The sequence below is a fragment of the Bombina bombina genome, chromosome 6 (genome assembly GCF_027579735.1).
Source record: "Bombina bombina isolate aBomBom1 chromosome 6, aBomBom1.pri, whole genome shotgun sequence".
In the NCBI taxonomy this organism is placed as follows: Eukaryota; Metazoa; Chordata; class Amphibia; order Anura; family Bombinatoridae; genus Bombina; species Bombina bombina.
The window spans coordinates 458258193-458279281 of record NC_069504.1 but is presented as its reverse complement, the minus strand read 5'-3'; the positions used below and the strand labels follow the sequence as shown (position 1 = coordinate 458279281).

General features: G+C 40.9%; 1 protein-coding gene across 1 annotated transcript in view; it reads left to right on the top strand.

Moving 5' to 3' along the window:
* PFDN1 (prefoldin subunit 1) overlaps positions 1–21089 on the top strand; it is a 147636-nt gene that overhangs the window by 6886 nt on the left and 119661 nt on the right. Inside the window, exon 2 of the mRNA XM_053717223.1 lies at positions 15822–15988. Coding sequence (XP_053573198.1) covers positions 15822–15988 — 167 coding nt within the window. The remainder of the gene's footprint in view (positions 1–15821; positions 15989–21089) is intronic.

Here is a 21089-nt window from a genome sequence, read left to right as displayed (position 1 = left end):
TAGCTATGTTCCGTGTCTCCTGAACACAAAAGTAGGCCAACGCTTCTCTATTCCCCTTATGTTAAAGTTGTGTCCTTAAGGATTGATGTGCTGCATTAGGCTGAGAAGGGCTCGTGCTTGTGCTATGTGTTAGTTCCAGTGTGGGGAGGCGTTCATTATTTGGTGGGAGTAGTAGGAACGTATGGGTCTTTTACTTAGCCTTCCGTTGCTCCGTTTCTCTATTCAAACCGCCCGGTGCTGCAATGTCTTAGGGAGCTGTTCAGGTACTGGGAACATTCCTTGTTGTGTCTCCTGCAGTCGTACCCTCAGGGCTTGATGTGTTTTTTGCTGACACACATAGTGAGGCCTTTTCAAGATGGCGCCCGGAGCGCTCAGGCAAAACAGTAAACGGCTTTCCAGGGGCAGGGCGATGTTGCAGCCCTTCACGCTGCTGTGCCAGCTGGGGGGGGGTGTAGCAGTAATGCACCCAGCAAGGTTTGTGCGTGGGAGAGTGGGTGATGGTGTTTTTTTCGGTCGCCTGCACTGAGCTCCTTCTCCTTGCTTCCACCCCCTTGCTCCGCCCAACCGGAAGACACCTACTGGATAATTTTTAGCATTTTTGTTATCACTCAGTTTAAATAGAAATAGAGATTTTCTAAATTTAGTTACTTATGAAAATTATTTACTGTATGTTTAAAGTGAAGGTCTATCTGGATAAATTAGTACCCGGTTTTTAATAAACCTATTAAAAACAAGGGCACTTTAATTCATCAAAATTGACATTTCACTCCTTTTCTTCAAAAACGTACCTTTTAATCCTGTCAGCCGCTGCAGCGCTTCTTCCGCCCATCGCAAGCCCTCTTCGCGGGTCCAAAATGACGAATCCGGCTTCCTCTAATCACGGCGTTGCATCAGGCCATGATCGCCCCCCCACCCGGGGGAAAAGCCGTGATTGGAGGAAGCCGGATTAATCATATCTGACATAAGAAGAGGTTTCCGGCGGCTGGGGGAATCGCTGGAGCGGCATTCAGGATTAAAAGGTAAGTTTTTGAAGAAAAGTAGTGAAATGTCAATTTTGATGAATTAAAGTGCCCTTGTTTTAATAGGTTTATTAAAAAACGGGCACTAATTTATCCAAATTGACCTTCACTTTAAAGTAAACAACCCAAGGTATTGATCTAGGCCCATTTTGGTATATTTGATGACACTATTTGGCCGCCAAATACGATCATATAACAAAACAACGTTTTTCACAAACCTTAGTTTTCTCAATGAAATTATTTACACACAACTTCTGTCATAATACAAATGGTTGTAAAAGCTTCTCTGGGATCCCCTTTGTTCAGAAATAGCAGACATGCATGGTTTTGCCATTGGTTTCCGGAAATTAGAAGGCATCTAGTGATAAATTAAACTATGGTAACAATAATTCATTCAATCAACAACACATGAGTGTATACAAACAAAGATAAAAACTTACAGTGATATTCCGATTGCAGCCAAATGCGTCAAAAAAACAAAAAGCATATTTCAAATAGCACTATCGAATGTAACAGCCTTTGATAATATCAAATGTCTTTGGACGCCGTTAATAATATCCTGATTACAAACCGCACTCCTAATTTAAAGATTTAATTTAGGGGGGAAAAGTGCGGCCTATACTTAGGTCAAAGCGTTGTGTGTGTGTGTGTATATATAAATATATATAGTGTAATATCCCTCCTCACCCTCCTCCCTGCCCCCCCAACAGCTCTTTATTCCTCCCCACACTGCTCCCTGCCTTATTTGTTACACATTTTTTTTTTTCCTGTAGTGTAGGGTCTCCCCTCCAGACAATATTGTTTCATAGTGTAATGCTCCATCTCCATTTATATTCATGTTTCCTTAGTTTTAGGGTACCCTGTCCCCCCTCAACCCTCCACTGGGATGCTCACCTGCCTCCCTCCGATTGCTCCCACCGGCACCAACAGAGAGAATTGTTACAGAGATTGACACAAATAGTGTCACTTTCTGTAACTATCAGCGATCTGGCTTTATACAGTATATCTTACCATAATAAAGGCAGATACCTTCTGCTGTCTTAGGTACTACGTCAACACAGTACGCTCGGCAAAGTACTGTGTGATGTAGTACCTAGTTCATTTGGCGCAAGGAGTTAATGAGAGAACTTTTTTTTTTTTTTCTTTCTGTGGCTGTCTATGTCCAGCAGTAAAGTAGTGGGAGCTTTTATCAGCTAGTGAACAATCAGCCCTTAACCCCTTAAAGTGAACGTAAAGTTAATCCTATTTGTTCAGGGCATTGGGTAGAGTTTTAAAAATATGGCAGAGTTTGTCATCAATTTTTTTTATTTACTCACATTGTAACCTTTTTAAACTTCCGATGATAAGCGTAGCTCTCCCGCCCGCCATATTGTCAAAATGACAGATGACGATACTTAAAACAACTAATCCATGTTATCCCCCCCCCCCCCCCCGAGGCGTTCAGCCCCTTTGCACAAACGTCACGGAACAAGGATTAATTGTTTTAAGTATCGTCAACTATCAATCAATTTGACAATATGGTGCGCGGGAGAGCTGCGCTTGTCGTCGGTGGTTTAACCCCTTGAGGACTGATGATGGTCCCAAACCGTCATGACTTTAAACAAGCAGTGGGATCGAGATCATTTCCGCCGAAATACCGCAGTTTCTATCGGCCAGGCATGTGAGGCAGATAGTAACAGCCAATTATTATGTTTGTGACAGTGTTACAATGTCACTATTGATACATTTTTTAAAAATATATATTTTGAAACGGTGTCACTATTGATAATTTTTTTAAAAATATATATTTTGAAACGGCAATGTCCTACTTGTACTTATAGCCCTATAACTTGCAAAATAAAGCATGTAAACACTGGGTGTTTTTAAACTCAAGACAAAATTTTAAATCTATTTAGCAGGTTTTTTTCATTCACTTTTGTAGATGAATAAAAGATTTTTCACGTAAAAGTCAAAAAACATGTTTTTTTAAATTTTTCACCATATTTTATTATTTTTTTTTAAAGTAAATTATATGACCTGATACAAATAATGGCAAGTAAAGAAAGCCCTTCTTGTCCTGAAAAAAACAAGATATAATTTGTATGGGAACAGTAAATGAGAGAGAGGAAAATTGCAGCTAAACACAAACACCACAAAATTGTTAAAACAGCCCTGGTCCTTAAGGGGTTAAAAAGGTTAAAATGTGAGAAAATAAATATAAAAATTGATTAATTAAACTCTGCCTCATTTTTAAAACTCTACCCAATGCCCTGAACAAATAAGGTTAACTTTATATTCACTTTAAGGACAGGGGATTTCAGAGGGAAACTTGCCCAAAAGACCGGAGAAGTTTTAGCATTTTTACTATCACTCCATTTAAACAGAAATAGAGCCTTGTTTTTTTGGTTTATCAAAACTATATATTTTGTTTAGTAGACAACCTAGGGTATTGATCTAGGCCACTGGTTTTCAAACCTGTCCTCAGACCTCCCTAACAGGTCACATTTTGCTTGCTCTCATCCAAGGTAATCCAGAAAACCTGGCCTGTTGGGGAGGCCTGAGGACAGGTTTGAAAACCAGTGATCTAGACCCATTTTTCTATATTTCATGCCATCATTTTCACGCCAAATGTGATTTTTTTTTTTTTTTATTTTTAACTTTTTTTTAATAAACTTTAGGGTTTTTACTGAAACATTTGCAGTCGTAACATAAATGTTTGTGAACGCTTCTCATGGATCCCCTTTGTTCACCACCTCTGGTCAACCACCATCTTGGGTACTGCCAGACAGTCTGCCACTGTTAAGTTTAGGGCACTTTTTTTTTTTTTCCTGCAGTGTAGGATCCCCTTACCCTCCCAACTCCTTGATCCCTCCCAAACAATTCTCTAACCCTCCCCCCTCTAACTAGTGTCCGCCATCTTGGGTACTAGCAGACAGTCTGCCAGTACCAAGTTTATATGTATTTAGATATATATATATATATATATATATATATATATATATATATATATATATATATATATATATATATATATATATATATATATATATATATATATATATATATATATATATATATATATATATATAATCACCTTTTTAAAATGTATTCATAAAAAAAATCTGTAGTGTAGCAGCCCCTTCGATTGATCATTATGAAGTGCCCCCCTCTCATCGTCCACTTTTCCATATTGTAGTGGATCCCTCCCTCCCATGTAAATGTTTTTTCGTAGCATTGCAATCTCAACGGCACTACCGCAAACCAATGCAAACAGGGACAAAGAGTGTCCCTGTTTGCATCGGTGATCTGCTTCATATGGTAACAGGAGTGCGTGCTGTCAACGCTTCCTTACCATATGAAGACAGATGCCTTCTCACTCTGGCTGCGGTGTTAGTTGTCAGAGCTGACAGCTGGGACCACAACATGAGGGAGAAGGTTGGATGTAGTTGCTACGTCAACATGATATGCTGGGCAAAGTTCCCTGTGATGTAGTAGCTACGTCAAGGTGGCTTAAGGTGTTAAAGGGACCCTAATTTTTCCCCCCCTTAATTTATTTCCTATTGATCCATTTTTACTTGACTTCAGTTTATTATATTGTTTACAAATAGCTCATTTGCACTTTTTTCGGCATTTGAAATTTGTTTTCACTTGTGATATCCCTACCTTTACTGAAAGTTATACTATACTATACTTAAAGGGTCATGAAACCCAAAAATCCCAAACATTTTCTTTCATGATTTAATTCGAACATACAATTTTAAACAAACAACTTTCCATTTTACTTGTATTATCAAATTAGTGGGTGAGCCACAATGGATATATATATATATATATATATATATATATATATATATATATATATATCTCCACCAAGCAGCAGCTACAACCTAGGTTCTTTGCTGTTCATGAGCTTGCTTAGATAAACCTTTCAGCAAAGGATAACAAGAGAAGGAAGCAAATTAAATAATAGAAGTAAATTGGAACGTTGTTTAAAATTGTATGCTCTGTCTAAATGATGAATGTCTAATTATGACTTTACTGTCCCTTTAAGCTATGTAAACACAGCCGGCAGAAGAAATATCTCTCCTACACCCAACTAGGAGTGTAAAGTAATACAATGTTAATTTTCTACAGTTCTCTCTATTTTGTGATATTTCATATACACAAATAAACCTAAAAAAGCAATTTCTCATACATTTTATACTTTGCAGTTGGTATAACAGTACATTATGTGCAGAATTATGTAACATTAACTTAGTGACCTTCCTCACCAAACTCTTCTGATTTCTTCAACAGCGCCTAATAGTCGCACTGTTGAGCTACATGTAACGCGCTCCCGCTCTGGGTAAAGCAGCCAAAGGTTATTACTCAGGGCGGGAGCGCTCTACATGGAGTTTAACGGCACAACCTAGTGTACCGTGATTAAACTGTGCGCCCCTGATGCGCTGTTGTAGAAACCAGAAGAGGTTGGCGGGGAATGTAAGGTAAGTATGGGTTTTTTCTTTTCTTTTTTTTGGAAGGTGTTGCTAGGTTAATGTTACATTAAGCCCGTGAGACACTGCAAGCGATGCGGCGTGAAGCGAAGCAGCTGCTTCGCTCCGCGTCGCATCGCTTTTGAAGTTCAAATATTTCATCTCTGAGCGCTCAGCTACGCGACCTGACGCAGCAGAGTGCTCAGAGATGAAAAGGCAGGACACACTGAGCGCACACAGGTGCATGTACACGCTGCGCGTCGCTCTGCTTGCAGTGTGTCACAGCCTTAATACATAGTGGGAAATTATGTAACATTAATTTTAAAGTTTACTGGCCCTTTAACTCCCCGTTATTAACAGAGCTGCGCCTCCTGTTTGCTTTAAAGGGACATTATACACTAGATTTTTCTTTGCATAAATGTTTTGTAGATGATCCATTCATATAGCCTATACATTTTTTTTTTTTTTATTTTTTTTTTTTTAATGTATAGTTTTGCTTATTTTTAAATAACATTGCTATGATTTTCAGACTCCTAACGAAGCCCCAAAGTTTTAGGAGAATACGGATGTATAACTACTCCAGCTTACTCCTGTTTGTGTGAAGGGTCTTTTCATATAGAAGAGGGGGGGGGGTGTCTGCTATTTCCCACTTGCAGTGGGTGTTCCAGTAACCTTTTAAATAGAGCTAAACTGGAAGCTTCTAAGTAAGTTTTTAAACGGTACTGGATTTGCATATCCGTATCTGTGCATATTATTCTTTATAGCAGTGTCTATTACATGCAGTTATATGAAAATTGGTGTATACTGTCCCTTTAACCTAACGAAAATATTTTAATGTTTAAAGGGACATGGAACCCAAATTTCTTTTTTCATGATTCAGACAGAGCATGCCATTTAAAATAACTTTGAAATCTATTTCTATTATGATTATCTAATGCAGAGCTTTCCAAACTTTTCATCTTGGTGACACACTTTTTAGACCTACATCATTTCGTGACACAGTAATTCAGTTGTACTAGCAAACAGGAGGTTAACTAACTTGCATTTTTAAGCTTCCACTTCCTATCCATATATCAAGAGCAGGAGCAGCAATGCACTTCATATAAAATAAACCCAAAGGAGTAATTTCCCATAAATGTCATACACTGCAGCTTCTATATCAAGTCATTGGAAACCATTAGGGCAACCAATTTAGTACACGGTCTCGTTAAGTCTTCACAGACGCACAATACACACTACAGCTAGATCTGAGGTTGAATACTGGTACATGAGCCCTCACAGCATATGTGCCAATAATAACTTTTGCTAGAAGCCTTTTTGCTACTGGAAGTGTATTGCAAAAATGTTTCTATTTAAAATTTTAAATTCACCCTTTCTCATTTTATTTTTGACCTTTCTATCACTTTAAAGTGAAAGTACATTTTTAAGCTGTGCAACACATCTATTTAATCTTCATCACTAATATTTAAGGCTCGCTATGTTTTGTTTTGTTTTTTTCTCTAAAATTTGACTTTATATTTTAAGACTTTATTTCCCTACCGTTATCATCGTTGCTCCGCCCACCCTCCTCTTCCTGTATTTCTTAGCCTTTACGTATAGAGTGGTCCCACCCGCTCTATACATATTATAAATGCGTGTTCATGATAACTGAAACCATTGCGCATGCGCCAATCGCCGATCAGGACTACAATGCGCATGCGATTTTATTCTAAACCAATCTTCAACGCGCATGCGTCAACCTATTTCGGAAACATAGTACTGAATGAATAGCAATAATGTATTCATTCAGTACTATGCGATTTGACAATACGAGGATCGCTACTAATAGGCTGTTCAGTATTGTGGCGATGCGGCAGTGTAAAAAGATGACTTTCTCTCTCTGCTGAAAAAGTGAAGAAGCTGTGAGCATGCGCTAATTGTGCACGCGCATCAGAAATAACAGTGTGTAGAATAGAATTTGCGCATGCGCACTTGATCTCATGTTAGAATGACGTAGCTTCACGGCCGCCGATCGGCCAGAAAGTCAATTGGATGAACATAAAAATGTGACAAAGAATTGTAATATGTTTCGAAAAACGTAATGATTTGAAAATAATCAAATTATTACTTTTTATTTGCAGCGAAAATGGTATTTATACATTGATTTGAGAAAAATGATGAATGAAACTCATATTAGTTTTATATTACCTATGTAAATGTGCATAGCTGACCACCGAACTTTACTTTAAGTACTTTGTAATTAAAGACATTATGTCAGCTCACAAAGGAATAAAACATTTTACCCTGAAATACCAACATAATTTTGCTTTAATAGCTCAAATATGCTGGGGTCTATCATTAGTTAACCTGTTTTAAATAACCTCCCCTATGTACTGCACTGTTAGTCCAAACAACCCACTTGCAATGCAGCTAAATACAAGCAAATGAATGAAATTAGATTAATACAGACTAAGCACTGTCACAACAACAATGACATTAAAGGGACAATCAACACCAGAATTTTCGTTGGTTATGCAAAACTGGGGAATGGTTAATAAAGGGATTATCTATCTTTTTAAACAAAACTGTTATAGAAATACACTTTTTACCTCTGTGATTACCTTGTATCTAACTAATGCAAACTGCCCCTTTATTTTAGTTCTTTAGACAGACTTGAATTTTAGCTAATCAGTGCTCCAGGGTAACTTCACATGCATGAGCTCAATGTTATATATATGAAACACATGAACTAATGCCCTCTAGTGGTCAAAATTCATTCAGATTAGAGGCAGTCTTCAAGGTCCAAGAAATAAGCATATGAACCTCCTAGGTTTAGCTTTCAACTAAGAATATCAAGATAACAAAGCAAAATTGGTGATAAAAGTAAATTGGAAAGTTGTTTAAAATTACATGCCCCTATGACTTACTTTTCCCCAGAAAAAGGAACTAAATGTCGAAACGCTAGTTTTAATAAATGCCCAAAATGTTCATACCCATCGGGTAACCTCTTGCATATGTTCTGGGATTACCCAAAAATCAGAAATGTTTGGCTGAAGATACAATATTGGCTCATCAAAATAGTGGGCATTACTTCACTGACACTTTCTCCCTTCAAAATAGTCTTTCTCGCTGAAGACTTAGGACTCCCCCAGGATAAATTTAAAATAGTTTGTCTAGTAATTCTTGCTGTTAGATACTTGATTTTGAAAAAGTGGAAGACAAGAGCGATTCCGAGCATCTTAGAAGTAAAAATTGTTTGAAGAAACAATGCATCATTGAACAACATGACCCTAATCTACACAATGATCAAGATGTAAAAAGTTTTTTCTCCAAATGGTCGCATTTTATTAAAGCTTTATCTCCTAGCGAGATTGTATACCTAATATACCCATTTAGAGACACAGAACTGGTTCTTTTGGGAATATGGTGATTCTCCGCAGCCAAAATTTCCCCCTTTCTTCTGTTAAGTGTGATCAGTCCACGGGTCATCATTACTTCTGGGATATTACTCCTCCCCAACAGGAAGTGCAAGAGGATTCACCCAGCAGAGCTGCATATAGCTCCTCCCCCCTACGTCACTCCCAGTCATTCTCTTGCACCCAACGACTAGATAGGATGTGTGAGAGGACTATGGTGATTATACTTAGTTTTATATCTTCAATCAAAAGTTTGTTATTTTAAAATAGCACCGGAGTGTGTTATTATCTCTCTCGCAGAGTTTGAAGAAGAATCTACCAGAGTTTTTGTTATGATTTTAGCCGGAGTAGTTAAGATCATATTGCTGTTTCTCGGCCATCTGAGGAGAGGTAAACTTCAGATCAGGGGACAGCGGGCAGATGAATCTGCATAGAGGTATGTAGCAGTTTTTATTTTCTGACAATGGAATTGATGAGAAAATCCTGCCATACCGATATAATGTCATGTATGTATACTTTACACTTCAGTATTCTGGGGAATGGTACTTCACTAGAATTACACTGTAAGAAATACATAAAGCTGTTTAATAACTAGAGATTATGTTTAACGTTTTTGCTGGAATGTAAAATCGTTTTCATTTACTGAGGTACTGAGTGAATAAATGTTTGGGCACTATTTTTCCACTTGGCAGTTGCTTAATCTGTTTTTCTGACAGTTTCTGTTCTCCCTCACTGCTGTGTGTGAGGGGGAGGGGCCGTTTTTTTGGCGCTTTTACTGCATCAAATATTTCAGTCAGCAACTCATTGTATTCCCTGCATGATCCGGTTCATCTCTACAGAGCTCAGGGGTCTTCAAAACTTATTTTGAGGGAGGTAATTTCTCTCAGCAGAGCTGTGAGAATTATAGTTTGACTGAGATAAAAAACGTTTATTCTGTAATTTGTTTCCTGCTTTCAGAATTTGTTATCTTTGCTAATGGGATTAAACCTTTGCTAAAGTTGTGTTGTTTACAAGGATTGAGGCTATAACTGTTTCAATTTATTAATTTTCAACTGTCATAGATCTTCTGTGCTTCTTAAAGGCACAGTACGTTTTAATATTATTCTAATTGAATTGTATTTCCAAGTTGCAAGTTTATTTGCTAGTGTGTTAAACATGTCTGATTCAGAGGATGATACCTGTGTCATTTGTTGCAATGCCAAAGTGGAGCCCAATAGAAATTTATGTACTAACTGTATTGATGCTACTTTAAATAAAAGTCAATCTGTACAAATTGAACAAATTTCACCAAACAACGAGGGGAGAGTTATGCCGACTAACTCGCCTCACGTGTCAGTACCTACATCTCCCGCTCAGAGGGAGGTGCGTGATATTGTAGCGCCGAGTACATCTGGGCGGCCATTACAAATCACATTACAGGATATGGCTACTGTTATGACTGAGGTTTTGGCTAAATTACCAGAACTAAGAGGTAAGCGTGATCACTCTGGGGTGAGAACAGAGTGCGCTGATAATATTAGGGCCATGTCAGACACTGCGTCACAGGTGGCAGAACATGAGGACGGAGAACTTCATTCTGTGGGTGACGGTTCTGATCCAAACAGACTGGATTCAGATATTTCAAATTTTAAATTTAAACTGGAAAACCTCCGTGTATTACTAGGGGAGGTGTTAGCGGCTCTGAATGATTGTAACACAGTTGCAATACCAGAGAAAATGTGTAGGTTGGATAAATATTTTGCGGTACCGACGAGTTCTGAGGTTTTTCCTATACCTAAGAGACTTACTGAAATTGTTACTAAGGAGTGGGATAGACCCGGTGTGCCGTTCTCACCCCCTCCGATATTTAGAAAAATGTTTCCAATAGACGCCACCACAAGGGACTTATGGCAAACGGTCCCTAAGGTGGAGGGAGCAGTTTCTACCTTAGCTAAGCGTACCACTATCCCGGTGGAGGATAGCTGTGCTTTTTCAGATCCAATGGATAAAAAGTTAGAGGGTTACCTTAAGAAAATGTTTGTTCAACAAGGTTTTATATTGCAACCCCTTGCATGCATTGCGCTGATCACGGCTGTAGCGGCATTCTGGATTGAGTCTCTGGAAGAGAACATTGGTTCAGCTACTCTGGACGACATTACGGACAGGCTTAGAGTCCTTAAACTAGCTAATTCATTCATTTCGGAGGCCGTAGTACATCTTACTAAACTTACGGCGAAGAATTCAGGATTCGCCATTCAGGCACGCAGGGCGCTGTGGCTAAAATCCTGGTCAGCTGATGTTACTTCTAAGTCTAAATTGCTTAATATACCTTTCAAAGGGCAGACCTTATTCGGGCCCGGGTTGAAAGAGATTATCGCTGACATTACAGGAGGTAAAGGCCATGCCCTGCCTCAGGACAAAGCCAAAGCCAAGACTAGACAGTCTAATTTTCGTTCCTTTCATAATTTCAAAGCAGGAGCAGCATCAACTTCCTCTGCACCAAAACAGGAAGGAGCTGTTGCTCGCTACCGACAAGGCTGGAAACCTAACCAGTCCTGGAACAAGGGCAAGCAGACTAGGAAACCTGCTGCTGCCCCTAAAACAGCATGAATTGAGGGCCCCCGATCCGGGATCGGATCTAGTGGGGGGCAGACTTTCTCTCTTCGCCCAGGCTTGGGCAAGAGATGTTCAGGATCCCTGGGCGCTAGAGATAATATCTCAGGGATACCTTCTGGACTTCAAATACTCTCCTCCAAGAGAGAGATTTCATCTGTCAAGATTGTCAACAATCCAGACAAAGAAAGAGGCGTTTCTACGCTGCGTAAAAGAGCTCTTGTTAATGGGAGTAATCCATCCAGTTCCACGATCGGAACAGGGACAGGGGTTTTACTCAAATCTGTTTGTGGTTCCCAAAAAAGAGGGAACTTTCAGACCAATCCTGGACTTAAAGATCCTAAACAAATTCCTAAGAGTTCCATCGTTCAAGATGGAGACTATTCGGACAATTTTACCTATGATCCAAGAGGGTCAGTACATGACCACTGTAGATTTAAAAGATACTTACCTTCACATACCGATTCACAAAGATCATTATCGGTACCTAAGGTTTGCCTTCCTAGACAGGCATTACCAGTTTGTGGCTCTTCCATTCGGATTGGCTACAGCTCCAAGAATCTTCACAAAGGTTCTGGGTGCTCTTCTGGCGGTACTAAGACCGCGGGGAATCTCGGTAGCTCCATACCTAGACGACATTCTGATACAAGCTTCAAGCTTTCAAACTGCCAAGTCTCATACAGAGTTAGTGCTGGCATTTCTAAGTTCACATGGATGGAAGGTGAACGAAAAGAAAAGTTCACTCGTTCCACTCACAAGAGTTCCCTTCCTGGGGACTCTTATAGATTCTGTAGAAATGAAGATTTACCTGACAGAGGACAGGCTAACAAGACTTCAAAGTGCTTGCCGCACCCTTCATTCCATTCAACACCCGTCAGTGGCTCAATGCATGGAGGGAATCGGCTTAATGGTAGCGGCAATGGACATAGTACCCTTTGCACGCTTACACCTCAGACCACTGCAACTGTGCATGCTAAGTCAGTGGAATGGGGATTACTCAGACTTATCCCCTTCTCTGAATCTGGATCAAGAGACCAGAAATTCTCTTCTATGGTGGCTTTCTCGGCCACATCTGTCCAGGGGGATGCCATTCAGCAGACCAGACTGGACAATTGTAACAACAGACGCCAGCCTTCTAGGTTGGGGTGCCGTCTGGAATTCTCTGAAGGCTCAGGGACAATGGAGTCAGGAGGAGAGTCTCCTGCCAATAAACATTCTGGAATTGAGAGCAGTTCTCAATGCCCTCCTGGCTTGGCCCCAGTTGACAACTCGGGGGTTCATCAGGTTTCAGTCGGACAACATCACGACTGTAGCTTACATCAACCATCAGGGAGGGACAAGAAGCTCCCTAGCTATGATGGAAGTATCAAAGATAATTCTCTGGGCAGAGTCTCACTCTTGCCACCTGTCAGCAATCCACATCCCGGGAGTGGAGAACTGGGAGGCGGATTTCTTAAGTCGTCAGACTTTTCATCCGGGGGAGTGGGAACTTCATCCGGAGGTCTTTGCCCAAATACTTCGACGTTGGGGCAAACCAGAGATAGATCTCATGGCGTCTCGACAGAACGCCAAGCTTCCTCGTTACGGGTCCAGATCCAGGGATCCAGGAGCAGTCCTGATAGATGCTCTGACAGCACCTTGGGACTTCAGGATGGCTTACGTGTTTCCACCCTTCCCGTTGCTTCCGCGATTGATTGCCAGAATCAAACAAGAGAGAGCATCAGTGATTCTAATAGCACCTGCGTGGCCACGCAGGACTTGGTATGCAGACCTGGTGGACATGTCATCCTGTCCACCTTGGTCTCTACCTCTGAAACAGGACCTTCTGATACAGGGTCCCTTCAAACATCAAAATCTAACTTCTCTGAAGCTGACTGCTTGGAAATTGAACGCTTGATTTTATCAAGACGTGGGTTTTCTGAGTCAGTTATTGATACCTTAATACAGGCTAGGAAACCTGTTACCAGAAAGATTTACCATAAGATATGGCGTAAATACCTATATTGGTGTGAATCCAAAGGTTACTCTTGGAGTAAGGTTAGGATTCCTAGGATATTGTCTTTTCTACAAGAAGGTTTAGAAAAGGGTTTATCTGCTAGTTCATTAAAGGGACAGATCTCAGCTCTGTCCATTCTGTTACACAAACGTCTGTCAGAAGTTCCTGACGTCCAGGCTTTTTGTCAGGCTTTGACCAGGATTAAGCCTGTGTTTAAAACTGTTGCTCCACCATGGAGTTTAAACCTTGTTCTTAATGTTTTTCAGGGCGTTCCGTTTGAACCCCTTCATTCCATTGATATAAAGTTGTTATCTTGGAAAGTTCTATTTTTAATGGCTATTTCCTCGGCTCGAAGAGTCTCTGAATTATCAGCCTTACATTGTGATTCTCCTTATTTGATTTTTCATTCGGATAAGGTAGTCCTGCGTACTAAACCTGGGTTCTTACCTAAGGTAGTTACTAACAGGAATATCAATCAAGAGATTGTTGTTCCTTCTTTATGCCCAAATCCTTCTTCAAAGAAGGAACGTCTACTGCACAACCTGGATGTAGTCCGTGCTCTAAAATTTTACTTACAGGCAACTAAGGAATTTCGACAAACGTCTTCTCTGTTTGTCATTTACTCTGGGCAGAGGAGAGGTCAAAAAGCTTCCGCTACCTCTCTTTCTTTTTGGCTTCGTAGCATAATTCGTTTAGCTTATGAGACTGCTGGACAGCAGCCTCCTGAAAGAATTACAGCTCATTCTACTAGAGCTGTGGCTTCCACTTGGGCCTTCAAGAATGAGGCCTCTGTTGAACAGATTTGCAAGGCTGCAACTTGGTCTTCGCTTCATACTTTTTCCAAATTTTACAAATTTGACACTTTTGCTTCATCGGAGGCTATTTTTGGGAGAAAGGTTCTTCAGGCAGTGGTTCCTTCTGTATAAAGAGCCTGCCTATCCCTCCCGTCATCCGTGTACTTTTGCTTTGGTATTGGTATCCCAGAAGTAATGATGACCCGTGGACTGATCACACTTAACAGAAGAAAACATAATTTATGCTTACCTGATAAATTCCTTTCTTCTGTAGTGTGATCAGTCCACGGCCCGCCCTGTTTTTAAGGCAGGTAAATATTTTTTAATTTATACTCCAGTCACCACTTCACCCTTGGCTTTTCCTTCCTCGTTGGTCCTTGGTCGAATGACTGGGAGTGACGTAGGGGGGAGGAGCTATATGCAGCTCTGCTGGGTGAATCCTCTTGCACTTCCTGTTGGGGAGGAGTAATATCCCAGAAGTAATGATGACCCGTGGACTGATCACACTACAGAAGAAAGGAATTTATCAGGTAAGCATAAATTGTTTTTTTTTTTTTTCTCCTTCCTTTTTTTCTCCCCCTTTTTAAGGATCCACAGAATTAAGCTGATAGGTTAGTTACTTAGCATCCTCCTAAAAAACTAAATTGATCCTTGCAGTATAGTTAACGGTTAGCTCAGGCCTGCTGCCGACTAAAGAGAGGAGTATTTAACTCAGTCTGAATAAATATGTTCCCTTAATTTGGTAACAGGAAGGGAATCGAAAGTGCTGGGAAGATGCCATCTAATAGGGGGATCCCTTTTTTTTTTTTTTGTTGTTGTTGTACGTCTTGTCACCAATAATGGGGGTGTCCCTAGTAATGTACATTGTTTAAAATATTTTTCAGAAGTTGGCACCCATACATATTTCAGTTTTTTTTTTTTCTTTTTTATTGTAAACTACAAAAATACAACAATGTGAAGGTTAAAAGGCAAAGTGTCTTAATTTAGGTTGAGCAAAAACTTGACCAGTTTATCTTTATTGTCTTTGGCATGAACATTTACCGTGTCCTGTTTGACGACTAATTTGTGCTTTTTTTTCTTTGTTATTATGCTGTTCACATTGTTGGGCTTAAATAAACAATTAAAAAAAAATTACATGCCCTATTTGAAACATGAAAGGTTTTTTTTTTTTTGGACTTGACTGTCCCTTTTTAAAGGGACGCTAAATACATTTCATGCACCTCCCTTTAATCATGGATGCTGCCATTTTAGAACTTAGGATACACTGCAAGTATCTGAAGCAGAGTTTCTGCACATGTACAAACAGGTAAGCACTGGAATGTAGTGAAAATTATATTTCAACATGGTTGAACCCATGACTAGAGGGTGGTGAGGAATAACCTTAATGCTTTGCTTATAAAAAGTATTTGGTGTTTAATGTCCCTTTAATTATCATTGTATTCAACTCTCTATGCATTATCAAGTTTTGAAATGAAAGTGTAAGTTGTCCTTTCCAATCCTTGCATATGAAAATGCAATATGCCCAATGAATCATAGGGGAATTTGTACTAACAATGACCTGCTTCTTCTTCCAGGCCTTTACAGAATTACAAGCTAAAGTTATGGATACACAGCAAAAGGTGAAAATTGCAGATCTACAAATCGAGCAGCTTAACAGAACAAAGAAACACGCTCATCTTACTAATTTAGAAATTATTAACCTGTCTGACACAACTCCAATGTATGAAGGGGTTGGAAGAATGTAAGTATAAATAATGCACTGGCATAATTATAGTTGTTATATGTATGATGTGTCCCCTTTTGATTTGCTCCCTTGTAGACCAACAATGTATTAAAGGTTTTATGCTTTAATTACTTGCACATTAGTACCCATGTTACCCTATGGGGGACGCCCTTGCTTGCAATTTCCAGTCCCGCTTCTAGGTGTATGTCCCGGGAAGAGTGCCGCCTGTCCCGCATAGGTCCCCGGGCTGCAGCATTGTTGATATATATTTTTTTTAAATTATTTTATTGGGCCCTCCTTACCATGTGGTCATCACATGACCATAATTGCACGCAATATCTACACAGTCAGTGCAGTTTGAAGTCACGTGGCTCAGTCACAAGTTTTTGGCGCACATGACTGTACATGCTGTGTTGACTGTGGTCTCTGAGTGCTGGCAGTGAGCAGCGAACACATCAGAGCTTTGTCTCGAACAGTCAGGACTGAAGTCTCGAGTTTGGGCAGTGTGTCTCTGAAGACGCCGGTCTAGTTCTCCAGGTGGGTAAAATCTGACAAAGAGTGAGTGACTGTATCTGTGCTACTTGTGATTAATGGTGATGGTGGCCGCCATAGCCAGGGCAGTCTCTGCTGAGCCTGAACTAATGGTATCTGCTGATTTTTGTATAGAGTTTAGTGATCTGTTGGTGATAGGGATTAGCACAATCTGCACCGAGGGGCCACGGACTAAGAGTATTGTATATTCTTTGCTGCACTAAACTCTTTGCATCTCACTGACATGCTCGTTACTGAGCACTACAACTGGACGATCCACGCTGCACCTGCCTAAGCCCACACTCAGTCTGCCGCACCTTGTCATTGGGCAACATTGAGGTGATATAGAGGGTGTGACTGCTGCGCACTTTGAGCTGGTTTTTCCTGTGGGGCTTGCTGCTTTGACCTATGGGGCTTGTAGAGATTTTGTAGAGATGTACTGGGCACAGAGGGGCTGGCGGCGGCCAGACAGGAGTAGCTGTTGCAGGTAGCAGAGGGAGAGATGCAGTACACTGGAGGTCTATACTGAGGAGCTTGCTGGGGTGCCTGACAGGTGCAATGGCGCTGCAGGAGGAGGGTTGTCATGTTTTACATGTTTCACAGATGGGGTTGCAGCTGTAACCACTGTATACCCACGGTATATAGCTTTATTTTAATGTCATTTGACCATCCAAAATTACATTCTCCTAGATTTTTCAAGGCCTTTATATAGCAGTATGTACAGGTATATCCATGTTCATGCACCTGAATGTTCATATTAACCATTGTTTTACCTCCCTGCCTTCCCCTAGTTATAGTTTCATGTCTTCTATTCCCTAGGCAGTGCTACAGTGTCACTTGGCACCACCCAGTTGACATTTTGGAGGGAAAGATGTTGCTGGATAACACTGCGAGGCCCTAGAAATAAAGCACAGCTTTGGGACAAAGTCATGGGCAGTTTACTGTATGCTAGGTCTCATTTCTCCTACATTGGTGTGTCCGGTCCACGGCTTCATCCTTACTTGTGGGAATATTCTCTTCCCCAACAGGAAATGGCAAAGAGAGCACAGCAAAAGCTGCCCATATAGCTCCCCCTCTGGCTCCACCCCCCAGTCATTCTCTTTGCCGCTCTGAACAAGTAGCATCTCCACGGGGGATGGTAAAGAGTATGTGGTGTTAGTTGTAGTTTTTATTTCTTCTATCAAGAGTTTGTTATTTTAAAATAGTGCCGGTTTGTACTATTTACTCTACAACAGAAAGTGATGAAGAGTTCATTTTAAAGAGGAGTATGATTTTAGCAGCAGTAACTAAAATCCATTGCTGTTCCCACGCAGGACTGTTGAGCCCAGAGAACTTCAGTTGGGGGGAACAGTTTGCAGACTTTTCTGCTCAAGGTATGACTAGTCCATTTTCTAACAAGACATAGTAATGCTAGAAGACTGTCATTTTCCCTTATGGGATTGGTAAGCCATTTTTCTTAGACTCATAACAGAATGAAGGCTTATTAATGGGCTATATACTGGTTGACACTATTGTGGGCTAAATCGATTGATTTATACAATATTTATATGTCTTTTGGAGTGTTTTGGAACTTGAAAACACTTTGGGAACGTTTTTTATTCTCCTGGCAGTCGTTTAGACACCTAATCTAGTCAGGAAGGGCCCTTCACTCTGGTATGCAGAGGGTGGAGGCCTCATTTTCACGCCTTAATTGCGCAGTTACTTCTGGAAGCAGTTGCATGCAGCTTCATGTGAGAGGGTCCTGTGGCCATAAAAACTATTCTAGAAGGCTTATTTCTGTGGTGAATAACCCCCAAGGAAAGGTAAAGCCGCAGCAAAGGCTGTGGCAGAGACTGTAGTGGATTTAAACTGGTAAATTGAACAAATAGCTCCGGTTTACTCATTTAAGGGGTTACAAACTTGGTGTGCAATACTTTCAAAGCATTAAGACACTAGGGTGCAAATTTGGTAAGGATCGGATATTTCCTTCATAGTTTTTCACACATGCAGAAATAAAGTGTGCTCTGTTTAACATTTAAAGAGACAGTAACGGTTTTGTTTAAAAACTGTTTTATTGCATTAATAGCCTGTATAAGTCTGTCTAACATGTCTGTACCTTCAGATAGAACATGTTCTGTGTGTATGGAGGCCAAGGTGGTTCCCCCTTTAAATGTATGTGAAAGTTGTGCCGTGGCGTCCAAACAAAGTAAGGACAGTACTGTCACATTTAATAAGATTGCCCAAGATGATTCTTCAAATGAAGGTAGTGGGGATAGTTCATCATCCTCTCCTTCTGTGTCAACACCAGTTATGCCCGCGCAGGCGACACCTAGTACATCTAGCGCGCCAATGCTTGTTACTATGCAACAATTAACGGCAGTAATGGATAATTCTATAGCTAATCTTTTATCCAAACTGCCAGCATTTCCAAGAAAGCGTGATTGCTCCGTTTTAAATACAGAGGATGAGCAAGGGTGCGCTGACGATAATTTATCTGTTATACCCTCACACCAGTCAGAATTGGCAGTGAGGGAGGGTCTGTCGGAGGGAGAAATTTCCAATTCTGGAAAAGTTTCTCAACAGGCTGAACCTGATATTGTGACGTTTACATTTAAGTTAGAACATCTCCGCGCCCTGCTTAAGGAGGTGCTAACTACTCTGGACGATAGTGACTCTTTGGTGATTCCAGAGAAATTGTGCAAAATGGGCAAATTCCTTGAGGTCCCTGTGCACGCTGATGCCTTTCCGATACCCAAAAGGGTGGCGGACATAGTGACTAAGGAGTGGGAGAAGCCAGGTATACCTTTTTGTACCACCTCCTATATTTAAGAAAATGTTCCCCATTGTCGACCCCAGAAGGGACGCATGGCAAACAGTTCCTAAGGTTGAGGGGGCAGTTTCTACGTTGGCCAAACGCACGACTATTCCCATTGAGGACAGTTGTGCTTTCAAAGATCCTATGGAAAAAAAATTGGAAGGATTGCTTAAAAAGATATTTGTTCAGCAAGGTTTCCTTCTCCAACCAATTTCGTGCATTATTCCTGTCACAACGGCGGCGTCTTTTTGGTTCGAGGAACTAGAAAATTCGCTCAATAAGGAGACTCCATATGAGGAAGTCATGGACAGAATTCACGCACTAAAGTTGGCTAATTCCTTTATTTTAGATGCCGCTTTGCAATTGGCGAAATTAGCGGCGAAAAATTCAGGTTTTGCAATTGTGGCGCGCAGAGCGCTTTGGCTAAAATCTTGGTCGGCGGATGTGTCATCCAAGACATAATTGCTTAATATTCCTTTCAAAGGTAAGACCCTTTTTGGGCCAGAATTGAAAGAGATTATTTCAGATATCACTGGAGGAAAGGGCCATGCCCTCCCACAGGATAGGCCTTTCAAGGCTAAGAACAAATCTAATTTTCGTTCCTTTTGCAACTTCAGGAACGGACCGTCTCCTAACCCTGCAGCCTCTAGACAAGAGGGTAATGCTTCCCAGGCTAAGCCAGCATGGAAACCAATGCAAGGCTGGAACAAGGGTAAACAGGCCAAGAAGCCTGCTGCTGCTACCAAGACAGCATGAAGGGATAGCCCCCGATCCGGGACCGGATCTAGTAGGGGGCAGACTTTCTCTCTTTCCTCAGGCTTGGGCAAGAGATGTTCCGGATCCCTGGGCACTAGAAATAGTTTCTCAGGGTTATCTTCTAGAGTTCAAGGAACTTCCTCCAAGGGGAAGGTTCCACATGTCTCGTTTATTTTCAGACCAGATAAAGAGACAGGCATTCTTACATTGCGTAGGAGATCTATTAAAGATGGGAGTGATACACCCAGTTCCAACAGTGGAACAAGGTCGGGGGTTTTACTCAAACCTGTTTGTAGTTCCCAAAAAAGAGGGAACTTTCAGACCAATTCTGGATTTAAAAATTCTAAACAAATTCCTCAGAGTTCCATCGTTCAAAATTGAAACCATTCGAACGATTTTACCAACAATCCAGGAGGGTCAATACATGACTACCGTGAACTTAAAGGATGCGTACCTACATATTCCTATCCACAAAGATCATCATCAGTTCCTAAGGTTCGCCTTTCTGGACAAACATTACCAGTTCGTGGCTCTTCCGTTCGGTTTAGCCACTGCTCCCAGAATTTTCACAAAGGTGCTAGGGTCCCTTCTAGCGGTTCTAAGGCCGAGGGGCATTGCAGTGGCGCCTTACCTAGACGACATCCTAATCCAAGTGTCGTCCCTTTCAAGATCAAGGGCTCATACAGACATTGTATTAGCTTTTCTCAGGTCTCACAGGTGGAAGGTGAACGTGGAAAAGAGTTCCCTGTCCCCGTCTACAAGGGTTCCCTTTCTGGGAACGATAATAGATTCTGTAGAAATGAAGATTTTTCTGACAGAGGTCAGAAAGTTAAAGCTTCTAAATGCTTGTCAAGTTCTTCAATCTATTCCTCAGCCTTCCATAGCTCAGTGCATGGAAGTAATAGGTCTAATGGTTGCAGCAATGGACGTGGTTCCTTTTGCTCGAATTCATCTAAGACCATTGCAACTGTGCATGCTCAAACAGTGGAATGGGGATTATGCAGACTTGTCTCCCCAGATTCAAGTAGGCCAGTTCAC